General features: G+C 38.3%; 1 protein-coding gene across 8 annotated transcripts; it reads right to left on the reverse strand.

Moving 5' to 3' along the window:
* Positions 1-791: 791 nt before the first annotated feature.
* Positions 792-27,319, reverse strand: LOC139161002 (CD209 antigen-like protein C). Of its 8 annotated transcripts, none has more exons than XM_070739554.1 (10): positions 27,303-27,319; positions 25,563-25,695; positions 15,318-15,402; positions 14,545-14,649; positions 12,648-12,707; positions 10,269-10,355; positions 8,734-8,859; positions 7,767-7,918; positions 5,142-5,251; positions 792-1,685 (listed from the first exon to the last, which is right to left on the reverse strand). In XM_070739554.1, exons 3-10 carry the CDS (start codon positions 15,349-15,351, stop codon positions 1,556-1,558), a joined length of 804 nt encoding a protein of 267 aa, XP_070595655.1. In that variant the 5' UTR covers positions 15,352-15,402; positions 25,563-25,695; positions 27,303-27,319; the 3' UTR covers positions 792-1,555. The 8 variants fall into 8 exon arrangements, with proteins under 8 accessions (XP_070595655.1, XP_070595659.1, XP_070595660.1 ...); XM_070739558.1 differs by lacking the exons at positions 15,318-15,402; positions 27,303-27,319 and adding exons at positions 22,926-23,025; positions 26,446-27,037; XM_070739559.1 differs by lacking the exons at positions 15,318-15,402; positions 27,303-27,319 and adding an exon at positions 26,446-27,272.
* Positions 27,320-27,436: the final 117 nt, after the last annotated feature.

Raw genomic sequence — 27,436 nt, forward strand, 5'->3', positions numbered from 1 at the left:
AACCCTGCCAAGTCTTTCACAAGGCTTTAAATGTATCAGGGCCCGGGACTCGGAATGCATTAAGGGTAACTAGACTTTACTATTAGAGGCTTCATAATTGTGATTTGTACTTATTTTGTGGGTGTTTTGTTTTAAGGTTTTTTAAAATTGTTTTATAATTTAGAATTATAAACTGCCCAGAGATGGGCCTCTCTAGAAATTGAATAAATATATAAAAAGAGCTGGTTTAATTGTTATTAATATAAAACTTCTGTTAAGCCAAAAGTTTCATCTATCACAAACTGGATTAACTGGTTAATATAGTTAACATAACATTTATGGGAAAAGGGGAAGAGCCTTCTCTGTGGCGGCCCTGACCCTCTGGAACCAACTCCCCACAGAGATTAGAATAGCCCCCACCCTTCTTGCCTTTCATAAGCTTCTTAAAACCCACCTCTGTTGTCAGGCATGGGGAAACTGAGATATTCTTTCCCCCTAGGCTTCTACAATTTATGTATGGTATGCTTGTATGTATGATTGGTTCTTAAAATAAGGGTTTTTAGCTATTTTATTTAGCTGTTGGATTGTCACATGTTGTTTTTACCACTGTTGTTAGCCGCCCCAAGTCTGCGGAGAGGGGCGGCATACAAATAAATAAATAAATAAATTTATTTATTTATTTATTTATTTATATTTTAATAAGAATTGAATAAGATGTCCAAACAGTGTATTTGGTGAAATATTTAATGCTTCCTTCTAGAGATAAAGTCTGTCGTTCATTCATTAATGATTTTTCACCAACATGCATTCTCTGTTTTAACTGATTTATTGGTTTATACCCTTGTACATATTTTCTGAGTAAAACAAAAAATATTTCAGAGGAGAGAATTGCCTATGAAACTTGTTTGAGCATAATTGAGAACAAGCCCAGTCTTGGCAGCTAATGTCAAAATATTTGATTTGCAACTATTGTGGATAAATACTGATTAAAAATATTTTCCTTGAATGAAGCTGAGATGGGAAGAGGTTTCTGTAGTTTTACCTCCAACAGCTTATTTTTATCTACCTGTTACTCCAATGGGATGAAAGCAACACTGCTCACAGATATGTGGAAGAAGGAAGTCTTAGCATCCCACCCACAGATAACAATATCATAATAGCATAAAAACATATCCCAACTTTTCATGTTAAGTAGCAAATATCCCCAGAGCAGTCACGTACAAGCAGCACATTCAATTCCCTTGTGACACATTAGCAAGCATTCACAGATGCAGACTCAATAAAGTTCAAGGAAGTAGCAGTTGCTCCCTTGGTTTGGAGGAAGGAAGGACCTGTTTTCATGCAGTTGTTTCTCTATGACTCAGTGTGTTTGCGAACCCCAAGGGAAATGCAAAAGATGCGGTCAATGTTCAAGGTGAGGGCACACCAAAGCTAGGTGGGGCGGGGAGGAGGATGAACGCCTTTGCTACAGCAAAGTCCTCAGCTTTAAGCCTTTTTAAAAAGGGTCACATGAACATGATTCCAGGCTAATATAATAGCAGTGGTTCTTTCAAGGGTGCTGCAGGTAGGAGCATGGCTAGCATTTCTTTTCACAGATCCAGTATTTTTTTCCAGAACAGGCGACATCATTCCAGTTCCCAGTGAAGAGCAGGGTAGCACAATCCTCATCCGATCCAGCGTTATTGGGTTCACCTTTCCCCCAAAAGCTAATAGTGGGACAAAAATGGTTATTGGTCAGAAACTGATCAGCAAGTATCATATAGCCGCTCACTGGAGTGAGCGGCATATAAATACAATAAATAAATAAATATGTCATTGTGTAAACTATGGGGGTCGCTCAGAAAGCAATGCACCACATTTTTTTTTTCTCAGCCTACAGTAATAGTACGGATGTGAAAGTTTAGACATACATTATTTGAATTGTCAGGAGTGTGCGTGTAAATTTTGTGTTTCTTCAGACAGATAGCGTAACTGCAGCAGTGTTTCAAAATGGCGTCTATAAGTGATGTACATTGCAAGCAGCATGTCATCATTGAATTTCTCACAATGGAGAAAGAAACTGTTGGGAACATTCACTAATGTTTTGTGTACAGTTTATGGAGAATCTGCAGTCGACAGAAGTACGGTTAGTCATTGGGCACAGAGGATGAGGCCATTAGAAGACTTCGGCAGAGCTCCAAGATTTGCAGCATTGGGGGCGGCCAGCCATGGTCATCACACCTGACAAGATGCAGCTAATATTTGAGCCATTAAATGATGCCATTTGTGGAAGACATTTGGCTTCATGTCCAGAACAAGGAGTGGTACTGACAGGGCATACACGCCCTTGTGTCTCGCTGGAGGAAGGCCGTAGAACGAGATGGAGATTACATGGAAAAATAGGAAGTGTAGAAGAAGCATCATTCTTTCTTGTGTGTAAGTTTCATTGTGTTCAATAAATAATTGTTGAAGAAAAAAATGCGGTGCATTATTTTCTGGGCTACCCTCGTACATTCGGAATTGTGTGCAGAGTCCTGATTGCGCCACATCAGCCACGATATATAGGGCAGTCAACTTAAGTCTCCAGATGGGCTACAACTACAATATACAGAATTCTCAAACTTCACAAAAAGGCAAAGAGGGGAAGTTAACAAAGAGGAACTGCTTTTATTTCCAGGCACACACATTTATTCGTTTGTACAATATATTTAACTTAGTCTTCTATAACTTTGAGGAAATGAGAAGAAGAAAAGATAATAAAAAGCAAAATATGCTTCCTTCTGCAAAAATAAAATTAAAAGAAAAAAGATCCTTGACATCAGTATCTGGAAAAAACCTATGCTGACCTCAGGACAATTTTTTTCTCAAGAACTTATCATTGTTGAGTATGTTTTTTCCCCATAAAGTGAAAAATATGCTTACCAATGAGTTTTGTCCACCACCACCCCGGGTTATATCCAATCTCTTCCCCTTTTTGTAAACATTAGTCCTTAAATCTTGAATTAAAATAATATATTTTTAAATAGGAAATATCTAAAATAATAGTTCAAAACCCAATATCTGTATTGGTCTAAATATGCACAGCAGTCCGCTTTTAATTTTTCCCTCCCCATTTGGCCTTCAGAGGGTTTAAAAGGCTCAAAAAAAGATCTACTATATATATCCTGTTTCTCCCAAAATAAGACATCCTCTGATAATAAGCCCAATTGGGCTTTTGAGTGCATGGCAAAAAGGACAAGCGCTTATTTCAAGGTTCAAAAAAATATGAGACATGTTTGGAAAAACAAGGTACTAAAATGTTTATGAAAGCATGGTGGAATCAGAGAGGGATTTTTTGAAAGGTGGTCTGTGCCTTCAAGTCCATTTGACTTCTGGTGATTGCCTGGATAAATCCATGTACTTTTCTTGGCAAGATTTTGTAGTTTGTCCTCTTCCTGGAGCTAGGAGAGAGAGTCACTTTGCTCAAAGTAACTCTATATGGCAGGGTAAGAACCCACTGAAGTACCCAAAGCAAAACAACTGGAGAGGAGGGACTTATGTGAACAATTCAGGCAGAATGGGTACCCATAAACATTTACTATAAGATGCCTGTACAACATGCAGGAAAAATAAGGGGGGGGGGGAAGAAGGTACAAGATCAACTACATGGCAAACCCTGCCATACATTTGGAAACAGCAGAATGCAGCTTCTGAGATCTGCAAATGGGCATCGCCCACCACCCGCCTACAAGGACAAATCATGCATTACAAAGATTGCTTGGAGGTGGGAGAACATTGTAATGTAATTTACCAGATGACCTGCATAGATTGTCCCTGTGACTATGTAGGATAGGCGGGAGGAAGTTAACCACCAGAAGAACACCCATTTGATTTCACAGCTACTAAGATTGCTGGCCAAACAGGGACAAAAATAGCCAGGGAAATGTTTGAAGCCCAGGAAACAGGCTCCTTGCCTATCAACAAGAGTGCTGATTTATCACCAGCATACAAGGTATTTAAGGGCACAGCAGAGGAAGGAAACAACAATCAAATACGTAATAGCCGACCATCAACACTTCAATTAAAAGCCACACACAACCAGGCACCACATAAATACTATGAACAGAACAGTCCAATGCACACATAGAGAAGTTCCCCAAGGCTGGGCTCCAACACAAATCTGAAAGCTTGGAAAACTAAATCTCTGATCCCAGTGACCGACTCATTGGATCCTGCAACATTATCCTGGGACATGTATATTTGCCTTCATTCGAAAATACTACAGTTGGATGACTGTCTAAACAGGACTAGAATTCACAGTCTGCCAGTTTCTAGTCCAGTGGGTTTAACCACTAAGTTACACAATTGCTGGAAACACAGTAGGCAGAACAAAATAAATAAAATGTAGGTGGAATTCAAACAGACCTTCAAAATAGGATGAACTATTCAAGGAACTATTATGAATTTACTACACATGTAATTATTTAAAGTTGATATTAATTTCCGTTTTGTAAAGATTGTCTGAAAGAAAAAGGCATTCTAATCTTTTTTATTTCAAAATCACACTGTCTTAAAAATCACTGTCATGAAATATGAGCACTTCCACCGCTCATTTTTGTATCATCCAGTCACCATCTGGCTGTATATCACCAATAAAAACAGGCTTTGTACGGTCACAGGCTGATGCTATAATTTGTTAGTATAGAAAGGCTCTATATTTTCAGTGTCAATTGGAGGATGAAGAAATTATTTTTACAGTTCTGATGTTAGAGTGATCCTGTATGGCTAATGGGTAAATGTCTCTTCTCATTCACTTGATTTGAGTCCTTCCGTCCAGATACTCTGAATAGTATAAGGCATGGGTGTCAAACTCGTGGTGTCACCATTGCCACCACATGATGGCCCACAGGCCATTTCCCCCCTTTGTGGAGATGGGTTGGGAATGGCCTACACATGATGCATCCAGCCTACGGGCCACCAGTGTGACCCCCCTGGTGTAAGGTACAAGGAACCATATAATTTGTTGCTGCAGAATGCATCAAAGGAAAATTGCACTATTTTTTCATGGATATGGATTGATGCATATTAGGGAGATATTTCTGTTCTGGAATCTACAAAGTTTCCAAGAGATATTCTCTTCAGATTATCTATGTAAACCCTTAATTGATTTTACCACTAAGTGGATTAGAATTAAATTTACTTACGACAAAGATAAAGTTGTATTATCCACCCAGATCCACTGGTTTTCATGGTCGGCATCACTCAAGCCTATCCAAAACACCTGATTTTCTTCTATATGTTTTAGTAAAAAATTCTACCAGAAAGGGAAGAGAGAAAGGTTGTGGCTTTGTTCATAAAAGGTAGGAGTATGTTCATCGTGTACTATATGTTTTGATTTATACACATAATCAGAGCATATAAAAAATAAATGTGAGCAACAAGTATTACATTTAGCAGCTGTAAAATTTGTATCACCTGTAGCAGCAGCTAGCTAGGAATTCCAATACCTATGACAGGGGTCTGCAATCTTAAACACACAGTCATTTGGACCCATTTACCATAGGAAAAAAAACCACTGGGAGCCACAAAACCTGAGTAGGCATGGCCATCTCGACATCACTCACTCCCATCCAGCCACATGACTGCCCCCTAGGCATGCCTATCCAGCCAGTCATTAGGGCAGAGATCCAGTTGTTTAAAAATATCCAGAACCACAAAAACCTTTTGACATCTCTCTCTCCCGCTCTGTCTCTGTATCTCTCTCTCCTCCTTTCTCCCTCTATCTCTGTATATCTCTCTGTCTTTCCATGTGTGCCTCTCTCTCCTTGTGTGTGTCTCCCTCTATCTCTCTCTCTCCCGCTCTCTATGTACTCTCTCCCCCACACTCTCTCCCGCTCTCTCTGTCTCCCTGTATCTCTACCCCCACTCTTCCCCCATCTCTATGTGTCTCTCTCGCCTTCTATCTCCCACCATCTCCCTCCCACCATCTCCCACCATCTCCCATCTCTGTATCTCTCTCACTATTTGTGTGTCTCTATATCTCTCGCTGGCCGTCTGTGGTTGTGAGAGGAGGGGGAAGCCTCCACCACGACTCACGCTCATTCCTCAGCCTGCCCAGATTTCCTAAAAGGTTGCCAAGAAGAAAGAAAAGGAATAGCGAAGAGCCTCAAGGACAGCTTGTTGGGTTAGCCCAGCTTTAGCTTTCTGAGAGAGAGAGAGAAGAGACAGAGAGAGAGAGAGAGAGAAGAGAGAGACAGAGAAATAGAGATACATACATAGAAAGAGAAAGAGAGAGGGGGTAGGGAGAGAGAGAGAGAAAGAGATACAGAGGAGAGGAAGGTTGACCAGCTGAGGGTGAGATCATTGGTGAGGGTGCTCTGGCTTTCTCCAAGCCTGACCCCCAGGGTGGGCATGGGAAATTCAGGGCCAGTCCCCTTTCCCACTGCCCTGAGCTTCTTCACTCCTCCAGTGGAGTGGTGCCTCTGCTGGCATTCATTGAAAAGCATCCTCCAGGCAGTGATGGTCCCCTCTGCAAGTTTTAAAGCTGTGTCTGGGCACTGTAGACCTGTCCCCATTTCCATTATCCTTGCTCCCAGATCCCATTCCCACCCCGCTACCCCTCGTATTAGCAAAGCCAGCATTAATTGGTCAGGCCAGTATCTCAGTGCAGAGAGCAGGTTGCATGTCTCCGCAAATGACCGAGGCACGGCCAGCACCAACAAGGGCCAGAAGAAGCTCCGGGAAGACCGAGGCACCAGAGAATTGGCCCCGGCTACTTCTCCATCCCCCTCCGTTAGCCTTACCTTCTTAGGCCTGGCAAGGAGTGACGGGGAGGGGAGGGTGAGGGGCAGGACCAGCCAGTGGTGGGAACACCCAACAGGGAACCACAACAGAGGGTCCAAAGAGCCACAGGTTGCAAACACCTGGCCTATGCTCTGGCCTACCAGTGAGTCTATTTCACATGTTCTTAAATATGTAATTCAAGGTTTTTACTCAGCTCCTTCTGATCTTAGGTTTTAGCAGTTTTTATAGATTTTACTGGGTTTGCTCTTTGAGGTCCAAGATGGGGAACTTATGACAGTAGGCCATAGGATTGCCCTAGCATACTGCTTATGCCCCCAAAATACCTGAGTATCCCCTCTAGAGCTTCACCAGGCTATTTTTGTGTTTTGAGGGAGGAGTAAAAATTAAGATAGAAAAAGTGTGTTTTAAGCTCTGCAAAACTTAAAGAACCAATTTTACCCATTAATATTTTTTTCAATTCCCCAAAGCACATCCAAAAAAGCCAAAAGTTTCATCTCCACCCATTCTGCTAATAGCACAACATCATTCATCATGCCAGTAGTGGGTTCTAAAATCCATTGCTACCGGTACATGTATGCTCTCTTGCACGGGCAGAAGCATCCCAGGCAGGTGGATGGAGTCTCCCACAGTTCACGCTGAACTGGGAGCAATCCACCACTGAATCATATCCCTTGTGGTTCTCAGGCTAGGTAGACAAACAGCAGTTGAATCCCCCAGGCAAAAAAATAAATAAATCTCACTCCCATTCCCCAAATTCTCATTTTACAGGGTTGCTTATGAGAACTGAAAAAAAATACATTAAAAAGGTTTAATAAAGAAATTATTAAAAATATCACATAAGATGAATTGAATTAGAAATGAATGCTATTTTCAGTATTTAAATAAGAACTGGGCATCTCTGATTAGGTTTAAAGCCAGATTTCTGTAGGTATGAAATTGTATTTCTCAAATATCGCCTTTGGGAACTCAGAAACATCCCCCCTTATTTCCCCTTGTCTTGATAAAAAGCAGAATCAATGGGTTACCTGTTCTAGCTTGCGGTTCACAATAACCAGGTGAGCACCTTCGTTTTCACAAGATTGCTGAGCTTCATGCCAGGGTGCAGTTTCGAAAGAAAAGAAATAGCAGCTGTTTTGAAAGTGCAGCCAGTGAGCGGGACAGCTGATACAGAATACCTCTGAAATAGTCCAAAAAGGGGGAGGGGGAGTACAATTAAAGAAAACTTGAGTGCTTTGCAGGACTTATAGCCTTATCAATATGTTAGGTCACATGGGGACTCCAAACATGGCTACTTTAATTCTGGGAGTTGAAGTCCACAAGTCTTAAAGTGACGGAGTTTGGAGACTCCTGTGTTAGATTACGGCTCCAATTGACCCTGGCCAATCTGGAACTAGGGGATGGAACTATCCCTATCCTACATTAATAAAATGTGAAATAGTAAAATTAAAGGTCTGATAAGGAACAGCATTAGAACTAGAACATATATTTCTTTTTTTTTTCAAACTGGGAAAAAAGAAGAGTGAGATAGAAATGCAATACAATCATAGCTATAGTTGCAGAGAGCCACAGAGACATTTGCAAAAACATTTTTAAGCTCAGGAAATGAAGAAAACGTCAAAATGCATATAAATATAAATTTAATTGGCATTTAAATCCAATAAATAAAATAAATAAAAATATCTCAAAATTAACTCCTGGAGTTTAAGAGGGAGGGAAGAAAAAACCAAGCCAAGCTTTCACGATATTCACTCACTCACTCACTCACTCACTCACTCACTCACTCACTCACTCACTCACTCATCCATTCATATTTCTATAGCCACCCTTCTCAATCAATGACTCTGGGCAGCTTGCATTTCAAAGATTCTCTTGCTCTAATCTATCAATAAAGCAGCGTTCCAGTTATTCTTGTACAACCAGTTTCCTGTCTTGGTTTTCCTTAAAGGGCTGACAGCAGCCCACAAACCCATTCTGTGGCTATAAATCACTCACCCGTGAAGTTTCGTACTGCATCCAAGATCTGCATCACATCTTCGGAAATTCTAGCATTATCTCTTTTGAGCTCTGCCAGTGTTTCTAACACAGAAGGATCCAAACTGCATTTCTTTGCCAAATCAGCTGTGAGAAACAGAAAAAGAACAAATAAATGTGACAGTGACACCCTAGAAAATCCTTCCTCCACATTATCCTATGTTTTCCTGGTGTGTACACCTTTGTTAAATAGATCAATTTGTATCGGTTACAAGCTTTATTATTTCTATGTACAGTAATTCCAGGAATTTCCACCCATTTCCTGGAATCATATAAAAATAATACACAACAACCTAATAATGTCACATAAAATAAAGACAGCTCACAAATTGCTAAAGACAAGTAATGGATGATGAAACTGATGGGCAAGCTAAGAAAAAAAGTTAATTCTTGTAATGTATATTTATGACCCTGTTCAAATTGCTTGAAAGAATAATGGCTGTTCATATACTTCTGGTCTGAATTCAAGATGTTAGTGATACTTTTGAAGTCTAAATGTTTTGTACCTAATACATTAGTTGGCTGAATGGCTACATTTTAAAAGTGCTTGTTAATGGCTCTATCTAGTTTGGAAGGAAGACTTTAATGCTATTTCATAGGACTCTGTCCTGGCTACTGGACATTTTTATATTGCAATGATATGGTTGAAAGTGTTGAGCAGGTATTTGCTCATTGATTCATTGATTCATTTCTTCGTTGCCCATCTTATCAGTTGGCAAAAAGGGGGTGGTGAAAATATTTATGGAAATACCTGTGCATTCTAGACATAAATTGTTTCAATTCCTATCCTCAAAATGACACTATAGAACACTGCACACCAAAACTAGACACAAGAACAGTTTTTCCCCGAACACCATCACAATGCTAAACAAATAATTCCCTCACTTCTGTCAAACTATTCACTAAGGCTTCATTACTCTTACTATTAGTCTTCTCATCGTTCCTATTACCCAACTCCTCCCATTTAGGACTGTATCTTGTTGCTTGTATCCTTATGATTTTTATTAATATTGATTGTTTCCTCATTGCTTATTTGACCCCTAAGTGTTAAGTGTTGGAGTTAAGTGTTGTACCTCAAGATTCTTGACAAATGTATCTTTTCTTTTATGTACACTGAGAACTTATGCACCAAAGACAAATTCCTTGTGTGCCAAATCACACTTGACCAATAAATAATTCTATTCTGTTTTGTTCTGTTCTATTCTATCCTATCCTATCCTATCCTATCCTATCGTATCCTATTCTATTGACTCTGGGTGGTATGCATAAGATTTAAATCATCTGAAACAACAAAAACAAAAATAGCAATAATAGAGTAATAACATATTAATGCCCAAGGACAATCTTACAGATCTCTTAGGAGGGCCCTGATTTTGATTAAAAGTTTGCATAGATCTGGCAGAGAGGTCAGCATGCAAATACAATGCATAGTTTGAGAGTGTAACTAAGAAGTCATTCACTTCAAACCCCAGTCCCAGAACAATGATATCCCTTACCTTTGATAGTGCTTACATCTCCACACACTTGTTTGATATCATTAGCAATTTCTGTTTTGAATCCATCCAATCCATCCAATTCAGACTCTGAAATTCAGGTTTGTCATTACGACATGTAATTTGCAACCATGTACACTTTTTACAAACTCCAAACTTGACAGCTTTAAGACTTTTAAGATTTTAAAGCTCTCAGAATTCCTCCTCCAGTCATGCTAGATGGGATAATTAGAAGGCAAAAACACACCCATTTTTGCAAAAAAGGGGCCATTTTTTGTCTGTTTTTTTCACAAAAATGGGGTGGGCAAAAGGTCTGGGAAGCCTGCAGAGAACTCCTGGGTGCTGGTGGATGGCAAAAGTGCTCCCATTTTTGCCCCTTTTATTTACAAAAATGGGGGCATTTTTATCTTCCCCCAGTTCCTAGGAGTTCTCCGCAGGCTTCCCAGACCCTTTGCCCACACCATTTTGGTGAAAAACGGGCCCATTTTCACCCCCATTTGGGGGGGGAGGTGTGTCTTATACTCCAAAAAACACAGTAGTTCTCCTTAACTTGTTATCTTTGTAATGTTTTAAATTACAACTTCATACCACTGTTTTGCTGTTTAAGAGTGATAATAATTTCCCAACAAGGCGTTTGTATACAGGGATAAAAGGATTTAAAAATTCCTACAGTGGAAGAATTTATTTTATTTATTGATTTTGTCCAATACACAATGTGGGTTTTAGTGGGTAATGGATAGTGAAGCTAATGGAATTGGCTGAAATGGCAAAAGTGTCTATTGTAATTAAAGAAAATACACAGTCTAACTTTGCTTCTAATTGGAAACAAACTATTGAACTTCTTGCTAGAAATTGAATGAAATTAACATTTTATTTTGGGTTTTTAAATTTTGTGTAAGAAGTTAATGTATTTATATATATATCTGTACCAAACAAAATAGGAAATTATTCTTCCTTTTCCCCTTTCCCCTCCTTTTTTCCTTCTTTTTCTCTCCTTTTTCTTCTTTTTCTTTCTTTTGAAGGCTTTTTAAGACCTTATTTTCCCTAACTCCTTTTTCTGTTTATTGAAACTTAATTAAAATAATTGAACCTGTGTTCATGACTTCGTTTGTTTACTAATAGCAAACAGTAAACAATAGTAAACAGTGGTGTTTTCATGCTTGTCGCAACCAAATGCCACTTGTTGTGTCTAACAATGTGTCTACATTTTCTTATTTATTTCCATATTAGGGACTGTAAGGCAGGGATTCCTGAGAAAGGCTAATGATTCCTTCCTACATCCATTCAGCAATGAAGCAAGATTTGAAGGAGGAGCCTCCCAATTAGTATTAAACAAGAACTTCACTGGTGCACATGGAGTTTTTCACTTACATTGGGACAGGAGGGTATCTGATTTGTTACTCTAATATTGATATCGTAATGTCTGGGTGGCTCTAGAAAACGCTACAGGTCGTAAGTGGGGGAATGGCCTGGGTCACTCCAGTACACAAGCAATTGTATTTTTGTCTAGTTCCCCTTCATTTTCATGTAACTGCATACTGGATTCACAGAATTAGAGGACGGTAGAAATGCTGTTCAACCCAGATTATGATTCAGAAAAAGACTTGCTCCCTTGACTGAGATTGATTGATTGATTGATTGATTATTTATTTGTCTGTCTGTCTATTTATTTATTTGTTTATTTATTTGTTTGTTTGTTTATTTGTTTGTTTATTTATTTATTTATGAGATTTGTATGCCGCCCCTCTCCGAAGACTCGGAGCAGCTCACAACAATAAAACAGTACAAATCCAATTGATTAAAACAATTTTGAAACCCTTAATATAAAAAGCAATCATACACCTCATATATGTATGGAGTATCCACTCCTAACTTTTTATATTCCAAACTACTATGGGAATCAATAAAAAGGAGGCACCATATAGCAATAGTACTTAAACTATATGATAATGCTTCATAGTGTTTTACAGCCTTCTTTAAGCAGTTTACAGAGTCAGCATATTACCCCCAACAATCTGGGTCCTCATTTTGCCCACCTCAGAAGGATGGAAGGCTGAATCGACCTTGAACCTGGTGAGATTCAATCTGCCAAACTGCTGGCAGCCAGTGATCAGCAGAAGTAGTCTCTAACTACTGCGCCACCACAGCTCATATATAATTGTAGATCGCTAATCCCTGCAGATAAAAGGTATCCATCTCCAATTTTCCTGCTTGCTGTTTTTTGGTTTGATTGTTTTGTTCAAAATCCATGCTGCTAACTTTATTTATCTATGTATTTTGAAATGCAAAACAGTATCTAACACTACAGGATTCTTCACAACAAAAAAGGGAAAGGGAATTGGGTCAAACAATTTGTTCAAGATGTATAAGAGAATAACTTACTATTACATAATAATGATAATTGTCTGTTCTGCTTGTTCATATCTTTGGAAATTTCTGCATCTAGACAGAAGGAAAATCTATTAGTTTGAATATTGACGCTTTCCTCCACTTTGCACCCTTCTAGCAAGGGGTACTCAAATTTAGCCATGAAAATGGCCTTAAAATGAAATGAAGGAGCCATCACTGATTATTCCACATTCTTCAACAATTTCTTCCAGAAGGAAGGTTTGTTTCTACAGAAATAAGATTTTGAGAAGGAGCTTTCAAATGAACAAATAACAAAATAAACAGAATATGCCTGAGCTTTTTTTTAATAACAAAAAGTTTGTTTTCAGCCTTCTACCTTAGAGATCTTTCATAATAGAGATCACAGCAGTTGGGGTTTTGAAACACCTGTCTTTGGAATCGTGCAATCAGCATCATAGGAAATTTCAGGAAATAAAAAAAAAACAGTTTTTAAATAAAACAATTGGGACAAAATTGTGCAGGAAACTCTCATGTTTTGGCTTCAATTTGTAATTCAGATCAGGATTTGGATTTGGTATAGTGAGTAAACAAACTCATATGTAATTTTAATGCAACTACTACAGGACTGTCTAACTATTAGGGTGCAAATCACACAGCATTAGATTTACAAGTCATGTATTTTTCCCGTTAGTAGTCAGAATGAGAAAGCCACGATCTTTATTTTATGAACCAAGCTGTGCAGTCTTGTGTATGTTTACACACTCTCAGAGACAGTTTCTTTTCTGGCAATAGTTTTTAAGGTCTGTATTGAGCGTTACAGTATGCTCTGATAGCTGTCGTGATTAAAAATATTTCTCGCTTTCATGCTACTGGCTGGAAAAGCAAGGAATTTCTGTTCTAGATCCAGAAGATAAACAGTCTTGCCTGAATCTTAGTCATCCATTCATTTATGGGTAAATGGATGGATAAATGAAATATTTAATCCTTTATGTACAGCAAATCTCAGGCTTTTGTATATTTGATTGATTATACAATATAATAAATAACAATGACATAAAGGCTAATTAATATGAACTAAACTGCAAACAAATATCAGTCATCTTATTTTTTAAATGTACGAACAGAAGAAATGTTGGCTTTAAAAACAAAGCAACTTCTAATTCCATTATTTAATTTCTCATTGCACAGAAGTTACCAAACTGTTTTAAAGATGGCCAAAATTAAAATAGCATTGAAATAATTAAAATATACAGTATGGGTATGTGATACAAAATATATCATGAGAAGTTATTCTTGGTCTCCTTTGCTTTCCAATTAAGTGATTAGAATAATTAGTTACTCTCATAAGCATTTTGTATGAAGGCAAAAATAAGGGATGGCTTAGTCTTTTATCTTAACATACACCAACATATTTTAACATGAACTAATTCATGCAATTATTATTATGTGAATATATCCACAATCAGTGTCAATTTCCAGAAAGAATAATTGTGTTAAATGGTTGCAGCAAAGGTAACATTTTGTGACTCTTGAATAGCCAGAGACATAAATGTTTCAATAAAGGAGAATATCTGTAGCTCAGAAATGAAATGAGGGGTTCTTAATGCTGTCTGAGCTTGGTTGTTTCTTAAGAGGTATTTCATCACCCAAACTAGGTAATATCATCAACAAGCTCAGAGAGCACCAAGGACCCGTCATATAAATATTTATTGATAATATATGCCAACAAAGGTTTATTGACATCATATGTGGTAGTTTTTAAGATGCTACAAATAAATGTCTAAAGATACACTTTACATATTTAAATAGAAGTTTCTCACATCAATAGCCTATTTTCTGTTGTTGCTATCTCTATTTCCAGAATGCACTAGGATATGCAAAATGGATAATATTTTCTAATGGAAAATTGCTTCTTTCTTATCAAACTTACCATTTCTGAGGCTCTGGCAGAAAAGAGCTAGGAATAGCAGGAAGACAATGCCCATCGTGGCCCATAGAATATACTTCCTATTCATGATCCAAATAATACGACGATCTAAAAAGTAATAAAATGGAAAAGATGAGAATTAGTAATAGACAAAGTTGATCAAAAGGAGAAATAGGAAAAAGGCAGCCGTGGCTATCAAAAACTTAATCTGTTCTAAAGATTAGAGGTTTTTTTCCAGATAAAACTATTCGATTTGTTCAAAAGTTGACCATGAGTTACACTTAACTTTATAACTTTTATAAGCAATGTAAATTTTATACAATTTTATCTCTCTTGGATTGAAAACCCCATCTAGGTAATCATCAAATTAGAAACTTTCTAAACAAAAATATATATTTATCTTCCCCAAATGTACAGTTATTTCTTAAAATGTACAATTTAATGACTGTACACACACAAAGATCACAATATACGAAGTTATATGATGCTAAGATACACAAAATTAAATATTCTTAAATAAAAGGAACATTTGTTGGGTTTTTGAGGTTTGGTTTTGAAGAACAAAGATAGATCTGATTATGGGAATTGTATGCTATTTTTTTTCTCCATCAATTAGCTCAGAATCAATTACCAAAATATTATATTTCCTATAACACCAGCACAAATGGCCTTCATCTTTTCTATCTCACTAATTATGTTAGAATTAGTTCCAATAAATGCTAAACAAAAAATAATTAATCTCTTCCGAGATAGGTGTATCTTCTGCCCCTCTGTACCTCTCCTTTTAGGTGTCTGAAGTTCTTCCTCCATAGTTAATCTTCTTGTCCTGAATGATCAACAAGGCATTTCTACTTTTTGTATCTGAAAGAAATTGCTCTAATATATATGTATATATGCATAAACTTTTTCTAAGAAAACAGATCAGTGCAAAAATTAATGACTCATCATCTAAGCATATTTATCATATCCTGTGCTGTAAGGTGAAATGTCAAAGCTGGTCATTTCAGAGACAACCTACAGTAGCCATTTTAGGCAGCTGATTTTGAGTGTCATGAAAGGGCAAATAACTATGACTTATTCCCGTAATTATTACCGTAATTTTCTCAGTGGAATGTTTCAATATTCTATGATTGGCATTTGATTACTCTTGAAATAAAATTAAAATAGTGGGGTTTGGATTCCATATCACACTCTGAGCAAAGCAATCAGTAAAAGAAGAGACTTTCAAACTCTTTTCCCTAAGCTAGTGCCATCCAGATGTATCGGTATTAAGTGCCGTAATTTCTAGCCAACTTGCAAGTTGACACTGAATAAAATTTGAGGAAATAGAATGCTCTCCTTTGTGAGCTTTTTTTTCCTGAAGTATGGTTTTAGTCACTAATAGTTGATTTCAAATTTTAATTAAATGCTATGATAACTATCTAGATGAAGCAGAAAGAATGAAAGGAACAGTGATATGTTTTATATATTTTTAACTAATACTGTATCTTTGGTGCAGTAACAAGACCACCTAAACAGTGGTTCTCAACCTGGGGGTCGGTACCCCTTTGGGGGTTGAACGACCATTTCACAGGGGTCATCTAAGGCCATGAGTAAAGACAAATTTCCCACAGTGTTAGCAACTAAAGCTTCTATTGGAAGCCTTGGAACATATTTTTACAATCTGACCAATCAGGCGTTTACAGTGGGAGTGTCTCTCTGACCTTCCTGCCAATCAGCTTAAAGTTCTGTTGGGAGATTGGCACTAGACTTATAGTTGGGGGTCACCACAGCAGAACTGTATTAAGAGGTCACAGCATGAGAACCACTGAAAAGATTAAGTCTCTTTCCCATTCACATCTTTATTGTCCTGTATATATGTTTTTTATTCTGCATTCTTATTTATAGGTATAAATTATGCTGGCATAATTATTGAAACTTTTTCCTGACTGGGAGAACCAATCAGAATATGGTTAGTCAATGAATCTTGTCTGGTGACTCAGTCAGCCAATCAAAGTGAAGTGCAGACTGAGCATGTCAGGAAACTGAGGAAGAAGAAGGGAGGGGTTTAGTCAGTTCTCCATTATACTTTGTTGTAAAAACATCTTTTGCCATGTGGTCTGTTAGGACTCTGTCCATAACTGTTGGGTGAAGGTGTTGCAGACTGCCACAAGAGGGAGCTAGAGCTTATAGCTTATTTCTCTGAATCACCGTCTTTGTTTCTCCTTTGTCTGGCTACTCACTGTTAACGGCTGCTCACTGTTAAGTTAGCTCTGCAATCCCTCTGTATTGTAGTTATATATTATAACTAAAATGTGTTTAGGCTTCATATCTTTGATTATGACAAAGACAACTGGTAAGAAAGACTATGTACTGTACTTGGTAATATTTGGATTGTTATTCTGACTTATTATGTGTATGACTTTTGACTGTTTATCTGAATACTTTATTTCTCAAAGTAAACTTTAATATTCAAGTATATTTGTGTATGGCTGAGTAGTTATTCACAACTAATCTCAATCCAAACATTTCTGTGTGTGCACAACCTTGGTAAACAAGCTTTACTCTGTTCATACTTTAACACGGTCTGTGAAAGAATATGAGATATTGTAGAAATCTTGTTATGCTTATAAAATGTTATTTTAATTATCAAAATGCAGTTATTTAGGAAGCTTCTGATTTATTTTGCTACGCATAATGCAACAGGTTATGGGCCCAGGAGTAAAAAGACTGCATTGTTAATTAAAGCTGAGAAGAAACTGTCTGTATTTTAAAAGGAACAGGCAGATAAGAATATAGCAGAATGGCTACTGTTGAATTTAAGGACACTCCAATCCCAAAATTAGGGAAGAAAAATTATTTAATTTGGGCTGCAAAAATGGAATGTTTTTTTTAAAGCAAAAGAATTATGGGACATTGTAGCAGATCCCTTACAAGTACTTGCCGCGGCAGATCAGAAAGCCCATGATAAGGCAAAGGCATATATCATCTTAAGTTTCCAAGGGGAACAGTTTATTATAGCAGCAAATCTAAAATCTGCAAAAGAGATTTGTTTCAAGTTAGGAGCAATGCACATCAATGTTTTTCCATGCGATATCATGCAACTATTGAGGAAGTTATTCAAAGCTTGTTTGCAACCAAAAAATTCAATGAAAGAGCATTTAATAAATATGCAGTCTCTTTCTGGAATTGGAACAAAGGATAAATTTTCCTGAGCCCAGAAAACTTTATTAGTGTTAAATAGTCCTGATGAGAGATGGAATAGTCTCTGATATAAGGTGAAATTCCTGAAGAGGGGGTCCAAGGAGCAGAGTGGAGCTTTCCATACCTAGCAAGTCTCCAGCAAAATTTCCATTGCATATCTCTAGAGTGTCTAGCAACAGTCAAGGAGAGGAAAGTTGCAGGAGGGATCAAGTTACAACTCAGCAGCAGAGATTCTGCAAGCAAGAACCCCGTTTTAAAAAGTCTTGCTTTTTTGTGGAGAGACTACTCATTTGCAGAAAATTTGTGCGCAGAGAAGAAATATGCAAGGCAAGAAGACTTATTTACAGAATGGCCAGATTGCAATTGCAAAAGTTTATTATAATAACAATAGAGACAAATGGTTAATTGACAGTGGGACCAATCAAACAATTATTAACGATTCTGACTTATTTTTCAGGTTTATTCCACAGAAGGATGCAGAAGGCTAAAATCATTGGAAGAGGAGATGTACAAATTCCATCTTTGGAATCAAAGTTTAATAATGTGTTATGTGTCCCAGAAATGGAACATAATTTGTTAAGTGTGTCTAATTTAGACAAACAAGGTTTTGAGATCACTTTTGTTAATGGAAAGAACCATTTTCTACTTAAGAACCCAAGCCCGGAAAAATTTCCCAGGAAATTTGAGAGCAGCACGAAGGCCCGCCCAGTTTCCTGCCATTCCCCCTTTAATCACGGCCATCTCGGGCTTTTCTGGGCTGCCAGAGGAGCCTTTTGGTGGTGCTTAAGGAGGCTTTGGCAGTCCAGAGTGAATGAAGCATTTTCCTTTCTCTGGGCGCTTGGAGAGGGAATAAACCTCTGCCAATGCTCAGAGAAAATAAATGCTTTTCTCGGGCTTTTCTGGGCTGCCAGAGGAGCCTTTCAGTGGTGCTTAAGGAGACTTTGGCAGTCCAGAGAGAACTAAACATTTTCCTTTCTCTGGGTGCTTGGAGAGGGAATAAACCTCTGCCAGCACTCAGAGAAAGAAATGCTCCCTTCTCTCTGGGCAGCCGAGGAGTCTCCACAGCGAAGGAAAGGCACTGGTTACAAAGCGAGCGAAAGGAGAGGGGAGCCCTTCAGCATGGGAAGGAAGAGGCAGCAGGTAGCAGCAGCAGCAGGCAGGGTATGGGAGGCAGCCTCGCACCTGGTATATTGGAGGCGCGTGCTCCTCCTTGCCGTCTCAGAGTCCCTCTCTTTTTTTTAAGCCTTAAAATTTTGGATTTTTTTGATTCCTCTCACCTCACCTTCTTCCTTCGGCAGCGATTCCTCCTCCTCCTCCTCTTCCTCCTCCTCCCACCCAAATTCCGAGCTTTTATTTCTTTCCTAATGGGTTTGCATGCATTATTTGCTTTTACATTGATTCCTATGGGAAAAATTGCTTCTACTTAAGAACGTTCCTACTTAAGAACCTGGTCACAGAACGAATTAAGTTCTTAAGTAGAGGTACCACTGTACATGTAAATATGAAACCATCAAGACTTAAACTGATTTGGGAAAAGGGTTGTAGCCCCTAGTATTTATAGATGGCTTGCTGAAATTATTAGTATTTCTCTGATTTGAAACAGAGAGTAAGAATTTGCTTAAAGCCTCACAATGAATCCATGCCAAAAATAGGAGCCAAACTTGAATCTTCAAGTCTAATTTGGTCCTAATTGGTTTGGCAGAGATTATCAGAAAGGTATTAGAATAACTGAACTAAATTTCTCTGAGCTACAGCTACTGTATTAGAAAGTGTGGTGCACCATCTACAGGGTAATGATAGATAGCTACATTTGAGTGACTTGATTCTTCAATAAAATTCTTCAATTTTATCATATTAGTTTATTTTAATTTCCTGCAAGTCTCTTGTATACAGACATTACTAAGGGTAGCAGTTGAGAAGATGCATGTTGTTGCTTTATTTCACAGCTGCCCATTGTTAAGTGCAAAATGTGATTGGCCAGCTCTATGCTGTAGTACTTCAGGAATGCCTCCAAAGGAAACAAACATTATGACTTAACGGTGTTGCGTCAGAAAAGCCATTGCTTGGATAGTATCCAAAGTAGATATTTCTATTCTTCCAAATGGATTTTTCTTCTGCCTAGTAAAGATACATTAATTTCTATATCTATGTTTAAAATTGGTTCTCTTCCAGAAGTAAGAAGAAGATTAGTTTCCAACATAAGGGACATACATAAGGGAGCTCTTTCAAAAGCAAATTATACTTGGTGAAGAACCTTCAATCTATAGTAAATTGACAAGCCATCTTTTGCAGACATAATCCCTAGCATCTTCAATTAAGATGATCAGTTGATGGAGAAAAATATTCATTTGAGATCCTAGACTACAAGTGCCCATTGCGGAAAACAATATTAGCTATGGGGGGAAAAGACATTACTAAGTATGTGCAGCTTTTTATGTTCTATAAATTTGATTAGAACTATAACGTTTTTGTTGGTATGAAATGTATCAGAAATAAGCATAATAAGCATGTGCAGAAGAAAAACCTCACTGTGATGCGCACACAACAGCAGCACAATTCCGGTAGTGGCGGTAAATAACAATCCCCGCCTGAATACAGCCTACATTTTAAAAGGAGGAGATGCCTGCAGAATGAAGAGGAAAAAGTTTCTAGATTTCATCTCCTTGGTCAGTTGCCGATTGGTTTCCGGTCACAATTCAAAGTGTTGGTGATGACCTATAAACCTATACATGGCATCGGACCAGACTACTTACGGGATCACCTTCTGCCGCATAAATCCCAGTGTCCAATCAGGTTCCACAGAGTTGGCCTTCTCCAGATCCCTTTGACCAGACAATGTTGTCTGGTGAGGCCTAGGTGAAGAGCCTTCTCAGTGGTGGCCCTGGCCCTCTGGAACCAACTCCCTCTGGAGATTTGGACTGCCCCTACCCTCCTCGCCTTTTGCAAGAGCCTTAAGACCTATCTATGTTGCCAGGCATGGGGCAACTAGCACATGCCACCCCCCCTTCTGACCATTAAAAGTTATGTGTGGTTATGATTGTAATATTGATTGTTGATTGTGTACTATTGCTTGTTTTTTAAGATAATGGGTTTTAGCCATAGTTTTAATTATTAGATTTGTACTTATATTGTTGTTATTATTATTATTATTGTTGTTGTTGCTGTTGTCTGTGAGGGAGCAACAAAGCAGTAAGAAATCGTACGAGATGGAAATTACCGTATTTTTCAAAGTATAAGATGCACCCTTTTCTTCCCTAAAAGAGGCTGAAAATTCAGGTGGGTCTTATACTCTGAATGCAGCTTTTTTTTAAAAAGCTTTTTTCCCACAGCCCTAACTAAGTGCTAACAATCTTCCCAGCTCTTTTCTTACAGGTTCTTTCATTGTTACTGTCTACAAAGAATGTTTTCCAAGCTCTAAATCTTTTCTTACAGGTTCTTTCATTGTTACTGTCTACAAAGAATGATTTCCAAGCTCTAAATCTTTTCTTACAGGTTCTTTCATTGTTACTGTCTACAAAGAATGTTTTCCAAGCTCTAAATCTTTGCAGAGTTTTTTTTCATTACTCTAACTTGCTCCAAGTAAGTTTCTTTCCAGCCCTAACCAGGTGCTAACAATGTTCCCAGCTCTTACGGCTTGCAAGCTCTTTCATTGTTATTCTCTGAGAAGAATGTTTTCCAAACCCTGTCTTTGCAGTTTTTTTTTCATTGTTCTAACTTGCTCCAAATGTTTCTTTCCAGCCCTAACTAGGTGTAATGATGTTCCCAGTTCTTATCTGCTTGCAAGCTCTTTTACTGTTACTCTTTCCAAATAAGGATTTTTTAAAGTCTTAACCAGGGGATACAACAATGTGCAAAAACTGACCAGACTAAGGATGTTAGCCAGATGAATACCTGGTAAGCAGATTCTTTTCTCTATTTTTCTTCCCCAAAACTAAGGTGCGTCTTATACTCTGAAAAATGCAGTTGCTTGGATACACCAGAAAGATTTTTAAGACACTTTCTACTTTTCTTCTCCCTTTCCTCTTTCCTTAAATTGGTATGGTCACTTTTAGATGTTCAATTTAATTACCATTAATTAAAAAAGCAGAGTACAAACATCTTCCTGACAGTGAGAACAATCAATCAGTGCTTCATCACTGGAGGCTTTTAATAAGAGAATGTACATCCGCTTGTTTAAAATGGTATAGGGTGGGTATACTGTACTGCTTGAGCAGGGGGCTGGACTAGAGGACCTCCAAGGTTCCTTCCAATACCGATGATGGTGATGGTGAGTTTTAATTTGAGGCACAGTTCTCAGATCAGGAAATAGCTAGAAATACCTGCATCCAAAAGTATTATATTTGAAAATACTGTTTGGGAAATGATTGTAATAAAATAAATAAAACTTTCAAGTAAACTTTTTTTTAACTTTGTAAACTGAATAAATGTAGTGGAACTACTGTAAAATGTCACAAGGATCCAAATGAGTTGACAAAATCCAAATATTCTTATTATTTTCCAAAACTAATAAGTTACTGTGAACCTCAGATGAGCCAAGAACAAAAATCTCAGTCTTACATAGATATTCTAGAGAATACAGGTCAAAAACAACTCAGAGGTTTACACTTCTAGTAAAACACCACACTCCAAAGAATATAACTGATATAGTGTAATTACAAAATAAGGAAGAGGAGATATAATGTAGCTATCCTTCCTATTTTGAAAACAACATTCTTTGAAGTGCAATTGGCTAGTTTCATCTACAGGAGGCGCAAGGAAGGCATTGTTAACCTTACAGCAGGGGTCCCGAAACAAGGCAACTTTAAGACTTGTGGACTTCAACTCCCAGAATTCTCCAGCCAGCTATGCTGGCTGGAGAATTCTGGGAGTTGAAGTCCACAAGTCTTACAGTTGTCAAGTTTGGAGACCTCTGCCTTACACAGTTTAAACTAACTTCAAAATTAACCATAAAAAGTGGGGAGATAAGGGAACTTTATACATCCCTGGGTGTGGTATTTCTCATAAAAGGCATACATTCCTTTTAAAATATAGGACAACGAACAAAACATCTACAGGGCAATTGAAATACAAAAACATGTCCATTTAGAAAAAAAAATGATCAAAACAGAGGTCCTGCATGTGGTGAAATTGCATATTCAAACATTTGAAATACTCTCTTAAGAACAGTAAGAAGACCTTGTGTATATAAATGAAATGCTTACTTAATTTAACAATATATAGCAGGACTTGAAAAATACATTCACACCTCTCCCTTTTAACAGGCAGGCACTTGGAATCCTAATGACACCTTTTCTGTTATTCCTGTATGTGGAGAAAAGGCATCCCATTTTGTCATACAGACATAAATACCATTGTTTGGAGATTTTGCTAGAATTTTAAAAATGAGGTTTGATTAACCTGGTGCTGACATAGGCTTTGCTGCAATTGAGAGCTTAATGACTTTCCTTCTCTCCTAGCTCTCATTGCAAGCAGCAGCTACTGTATGTGGAGCACAACAGATGATCTCTCATACTGGCCTTGGCTGCAGATATTCTGTTGTTCATCACCAGTTTGTCGGTCTCGGTTGAAGTGTATTTCTCCTCCGAAGATGTGTTAGCTCACCATTCCTTACCCGGAAGTCAATATTTTAGTAGTGAGAAGAGAGAAAGAGAAAGAGAGGGGGGGAGATAGAAAGGAAAGAAAGAGAAAGAGGGAGTGAGAGAAAGAGAGAGGAGAGAAAGAAAGAGGGAGAGAGAGAAAGCGAAAGAGGGAGAGAGAAAAGGATAGGGGGAGAGATAGAAAGGAAAGAGAGAGAAAGAGGGAGGGAGGGAGAGAAAGATAAGATAGAGAAAGGAAAGAGAAAGAGAGGGGAACATGAAGAAAAAGAGGGAGAGAGAGAAATAGGGAGAGAGAGAAGGGAAAGAGAAAGAGGAAGGGACAGAGAGAAAGAGAAATAGAGGGAGAGACAGAAAGGGAGAGGGAGAGAAAGAGGGAGGGAGAGAAGAGAAAGGTAAGGAAGAAAAAGAGAGGGGGACATGGAGAAAGAGAGGGAGAGAGAGAGACAGAAAGGAGAGAAAGAGGGAGGAAGAGAGAAAGAGAGGGACAGAGAGAAAGATGTATGTATGTATGTATGCATTTATTTATTTATTTATTTATTTTAGACTTCTACGCCGCCCAGTCCCAAAGGGACTGTCGCTCAGACACTATACTTTTCCGCCCACACAGAAAAAAAATTAGAGGGAACATTGCTCACAAGAAGTCAATATTTTTGTAGTGAGAATTCCTCCCTCTCTGAAATGCACGGTTCAAAAACATGTGAAATAAGTAAATAAATACTAACATTTGGCTCCAACTTTTCCCTCATGGCAATGTTTTTATACCTACACATCTATATTCACAACCTTTCAGGAATGCTTGCTAACATTAAAATTTATATTAGTGCCTTATGTGACCGAATTAATTATACTGCCAAAAGCTGTTCTGATAAAATCTGTTCTGGTAACCAACAATGTCTGAAGGACTGAAGTGTGTAACTCTATTGCATTTGGCAAAACAAACAGTGTAGCCAGATAGTTTGGAATTAGCTGTTCTACAATTTTCCCAACCTGATGACCTCCAGATGGGTTGAGTATCAATCCACCATCCTCAGCCAACATAACTACTGGTTGCATTTCCTGGGGAGGATGAAGTCGTCGTCCAGTTGAGCTGAAAGCAGAAAACTGGAGAACCTGTTTTGGATTGCTACTTGGTAATCTGGTTGGGTATATATTAGTAAATAAACCGGATTGTGGCATCCAAGTATGTGCCAACACTATGTATATACCAGCTTACTCAAAACAGTGAGTAATGGAGATAAAGCTGCTGTAGTTGAGCCTTTGCAGTGGCATACTGGGCAAAGTGTGCTAAAAATGAGTATTGTTATGTATGGCTGAACGTAGCAAGGATTTGGATAGCTGTCGCTGATTGGCTAATCAAGTGTCAGGAGAAATAAAATGCTGTCAGTGGCTGGCTTGGTTACAGGCAAGCCCTTAAAAATGGCTTCCCTGCAGCCAGCCGGCAGTTTGTATTGCAATCCAGCTAAGATCAAAAAAGGTGCTGAACTGTTCCTACATCTTGTTGCTTCATTCCCGTGCAATTTAACATGGACAATGAGGGTGGTTGAAGAAGGACAACAGGACAAAAACACCTCATGACATCATGGCCATTTTAGAAGCAAGCATCAACCTGCTCTGCCCAAACTTGAGGATGCCTACCCAAACATCTCCCACTCCTGCATTTTTAGATCCGAAGATGGAAGAATGGAAGATTAACTTGAGCTGTTCCCACATGTTCCTGGAAATAAACAATTTCCAGGATCTTCCTGACAATAGGAAGAAGACCCGCTTCCTAACTTACTGAGGGCAAAAATCTATAAAACGGCTCAAACCTTGGTGGCACCCACGGACATTGACTGCCTTCTATTGTATCTTATTGTATCATTAAGTGACAAACTATACTTTACATAAAACTCAGGCTCATGTATTATATAAACAACTACAAGAATGTGAGCAATTTAACAGTGACTATGATGATCAATCTGAGTATGAGGATATTACCTTAAATAAAACAGAAAAAAGTGAAATGTAGGTTGTTATCAATCATTGCCAAAGATGTGGAATGCCTATCTTAGTTAATATTGACTGAACATCCTGCTTAAGGTAAAAATTTATTACTCAGCTCTCTGTTTTGTTTATCTAAGGTAAAAGTTAATCAAACACTCTTCTGTTAGCAATCACACCTTGATATAATCTGTTTGTATACTATATGTTAACCATTTATCCATAGTTACTAGGCTATCTAAGATAATCTTTTGTACTTACCTGCACAAGAAATTTGCAAAAAAAAATAAATGTAGGTCCAAGCAAGGGAGGTCTCTGAACACAGAGACCCAGAGGGATATTCATAGATCAGAAGAACTTTGCTCAGAAAACCACATCTCCATGTCAATGATTCCTACAAAATAAGTAAAATATTTCAAAAGCGCTCCAAAAGAAAAAGTGTCAGTTTGGTGTTTGAACTAGTGATTGACTTTTGGAGATAAAATACATAAAAATTAGTGTGGCAATTGAGAAGAGTCTTGTGGAAATTTATAGAGGAATCATTGAGTCTGTCATCTGCACCTCTATAATTGTCTGGTTTGGTTCTGCAACCCAACAAGACCAACACACACTTCAGAGGAGAATCAGAACTGCATAAAAAACAATTGCTGCCAACCTGCCTTTCATTGAGGACCTGAACACTACACAAGTCAAAAAGAGGGCGGGGAAAATATTTACTGAACCCTCGCATCCTGGACACAGTTTCAACTCCTACCCTCAAAACGTGGCTACAGAGCACTGCACACCAAGAAAACTAGACACAAGAACAGATTTTTCCCGAACACCCTCACTCTGCTAAACAAATAATTCCCTCAACACTGTTAACTTTTCACTGTCTGCACTTCTATTTCTACTAGTTTTTTCTCATCATTCCTATCATACTTTTCCTCCCACTTAGGACTGTATGACTGTAACTTGTTGCTTGTATTCTAAGATTTTTATTTGTTTCTTCATTGTTTATTTGACCCCTATGACAATCATTAAGTGTTCTTGACAAATGTATCTTTTTCTTTATGTACGCTGAGAGCATAGGCACCAAGACAAATTCCTTGTGTGTCCAATTACACTTCTATTCTATTCTATTCTAGATTTGGTATTTTAGTACCTTGAACTATGCACAAAAGACTGATCCCAGGAAAAAAAATTCTTGCAGTTTCCAGTTGCATATACCTTGCCAGAGACACCAAAGCACTGGATTTTTTAAAATGCAATTGTGCCTAGTCCATGGACAACCTGGGGGCGGCAGTGGCCAACCTTTCTAAAGAGGCTAGAGCAGCATTAGAGAACAGCCTTCACGCGTGCAGAAGGTCCTCGTTTTCCGTCCCAACATCCAATACAATGCATATATTATACTGGTCAGCGAAAGGGAGGGGGAAACACATTGGAATATCTCATCTATTCTACAAAAATTGGAAGGGCCATTAACGGGCAGCAGATACGGAATGCAGCTCCTTGCCATCAGTAAAATATCGTTTACACTTGTGTAGATGTATCCCTACAATACAGTATTGCAAGGAATATTATATGGGAAGGCATTTCCCTCCCCGCCCTTCCTTTTTAAGAGTTTATAATCTGTGTATTTCGATATTAATGGAAATATGGTATTTCTCCTGCAAGGAACGCCCGCACATAGAAACTCGATGCAGAGAGAAGGGCGGGGCAAATCTTGCAATTTTAGGCGTCGATTTCCTGAAGAAGCGGCCCGTTATTAAATCTCATTGGCTGGTCGCTTTGTCCTTTCCGTAAATTCTTGCAGGCAATCGTAATTCTCACACCTGAACTCTCGGGAAAGGGGAGTATTTGCCTCCCTTTCTACGTCCCGGAATGCTCTCCCTGCCTTATAAATCTGTATCGTCCGAATTTTCAGAGATAATTTCCTCCGCCCCCCCCCCCCCAAAAAAAAAAATAAAATTCCCGTTTCATTTTTTCCTCAAAGCCGATAGGTCTTTGGGCTTTTTATACACTCTCAGACGCTTCACGTTCCCGCGGCCGTTATTATTTCTGAGCTCAAGGGAGCTAATAACTTGCTCCCGCCCCATTTGCCTTAATAGGCGGAAAGAATTGTCTATTGCTGCTTCCCGAGACCCTAATTGGTG

The sequence above is a fragment of the Erythrolamprus reginae genome, chromosome 2, assembly GCF_031021105.1.
Source record: "Erythrolamprus reginae isolate rEryReg1 chromosome 2, rEryReg1.hap1, whole genome shotgun sequence".
NCBI classification, from domain to species: Eukaryota; Metazoa; Chordata; class Lepidosauria; order Squamata; family Dipsadidae; genus Erythrolamprus; species Erythrolamprus reginae.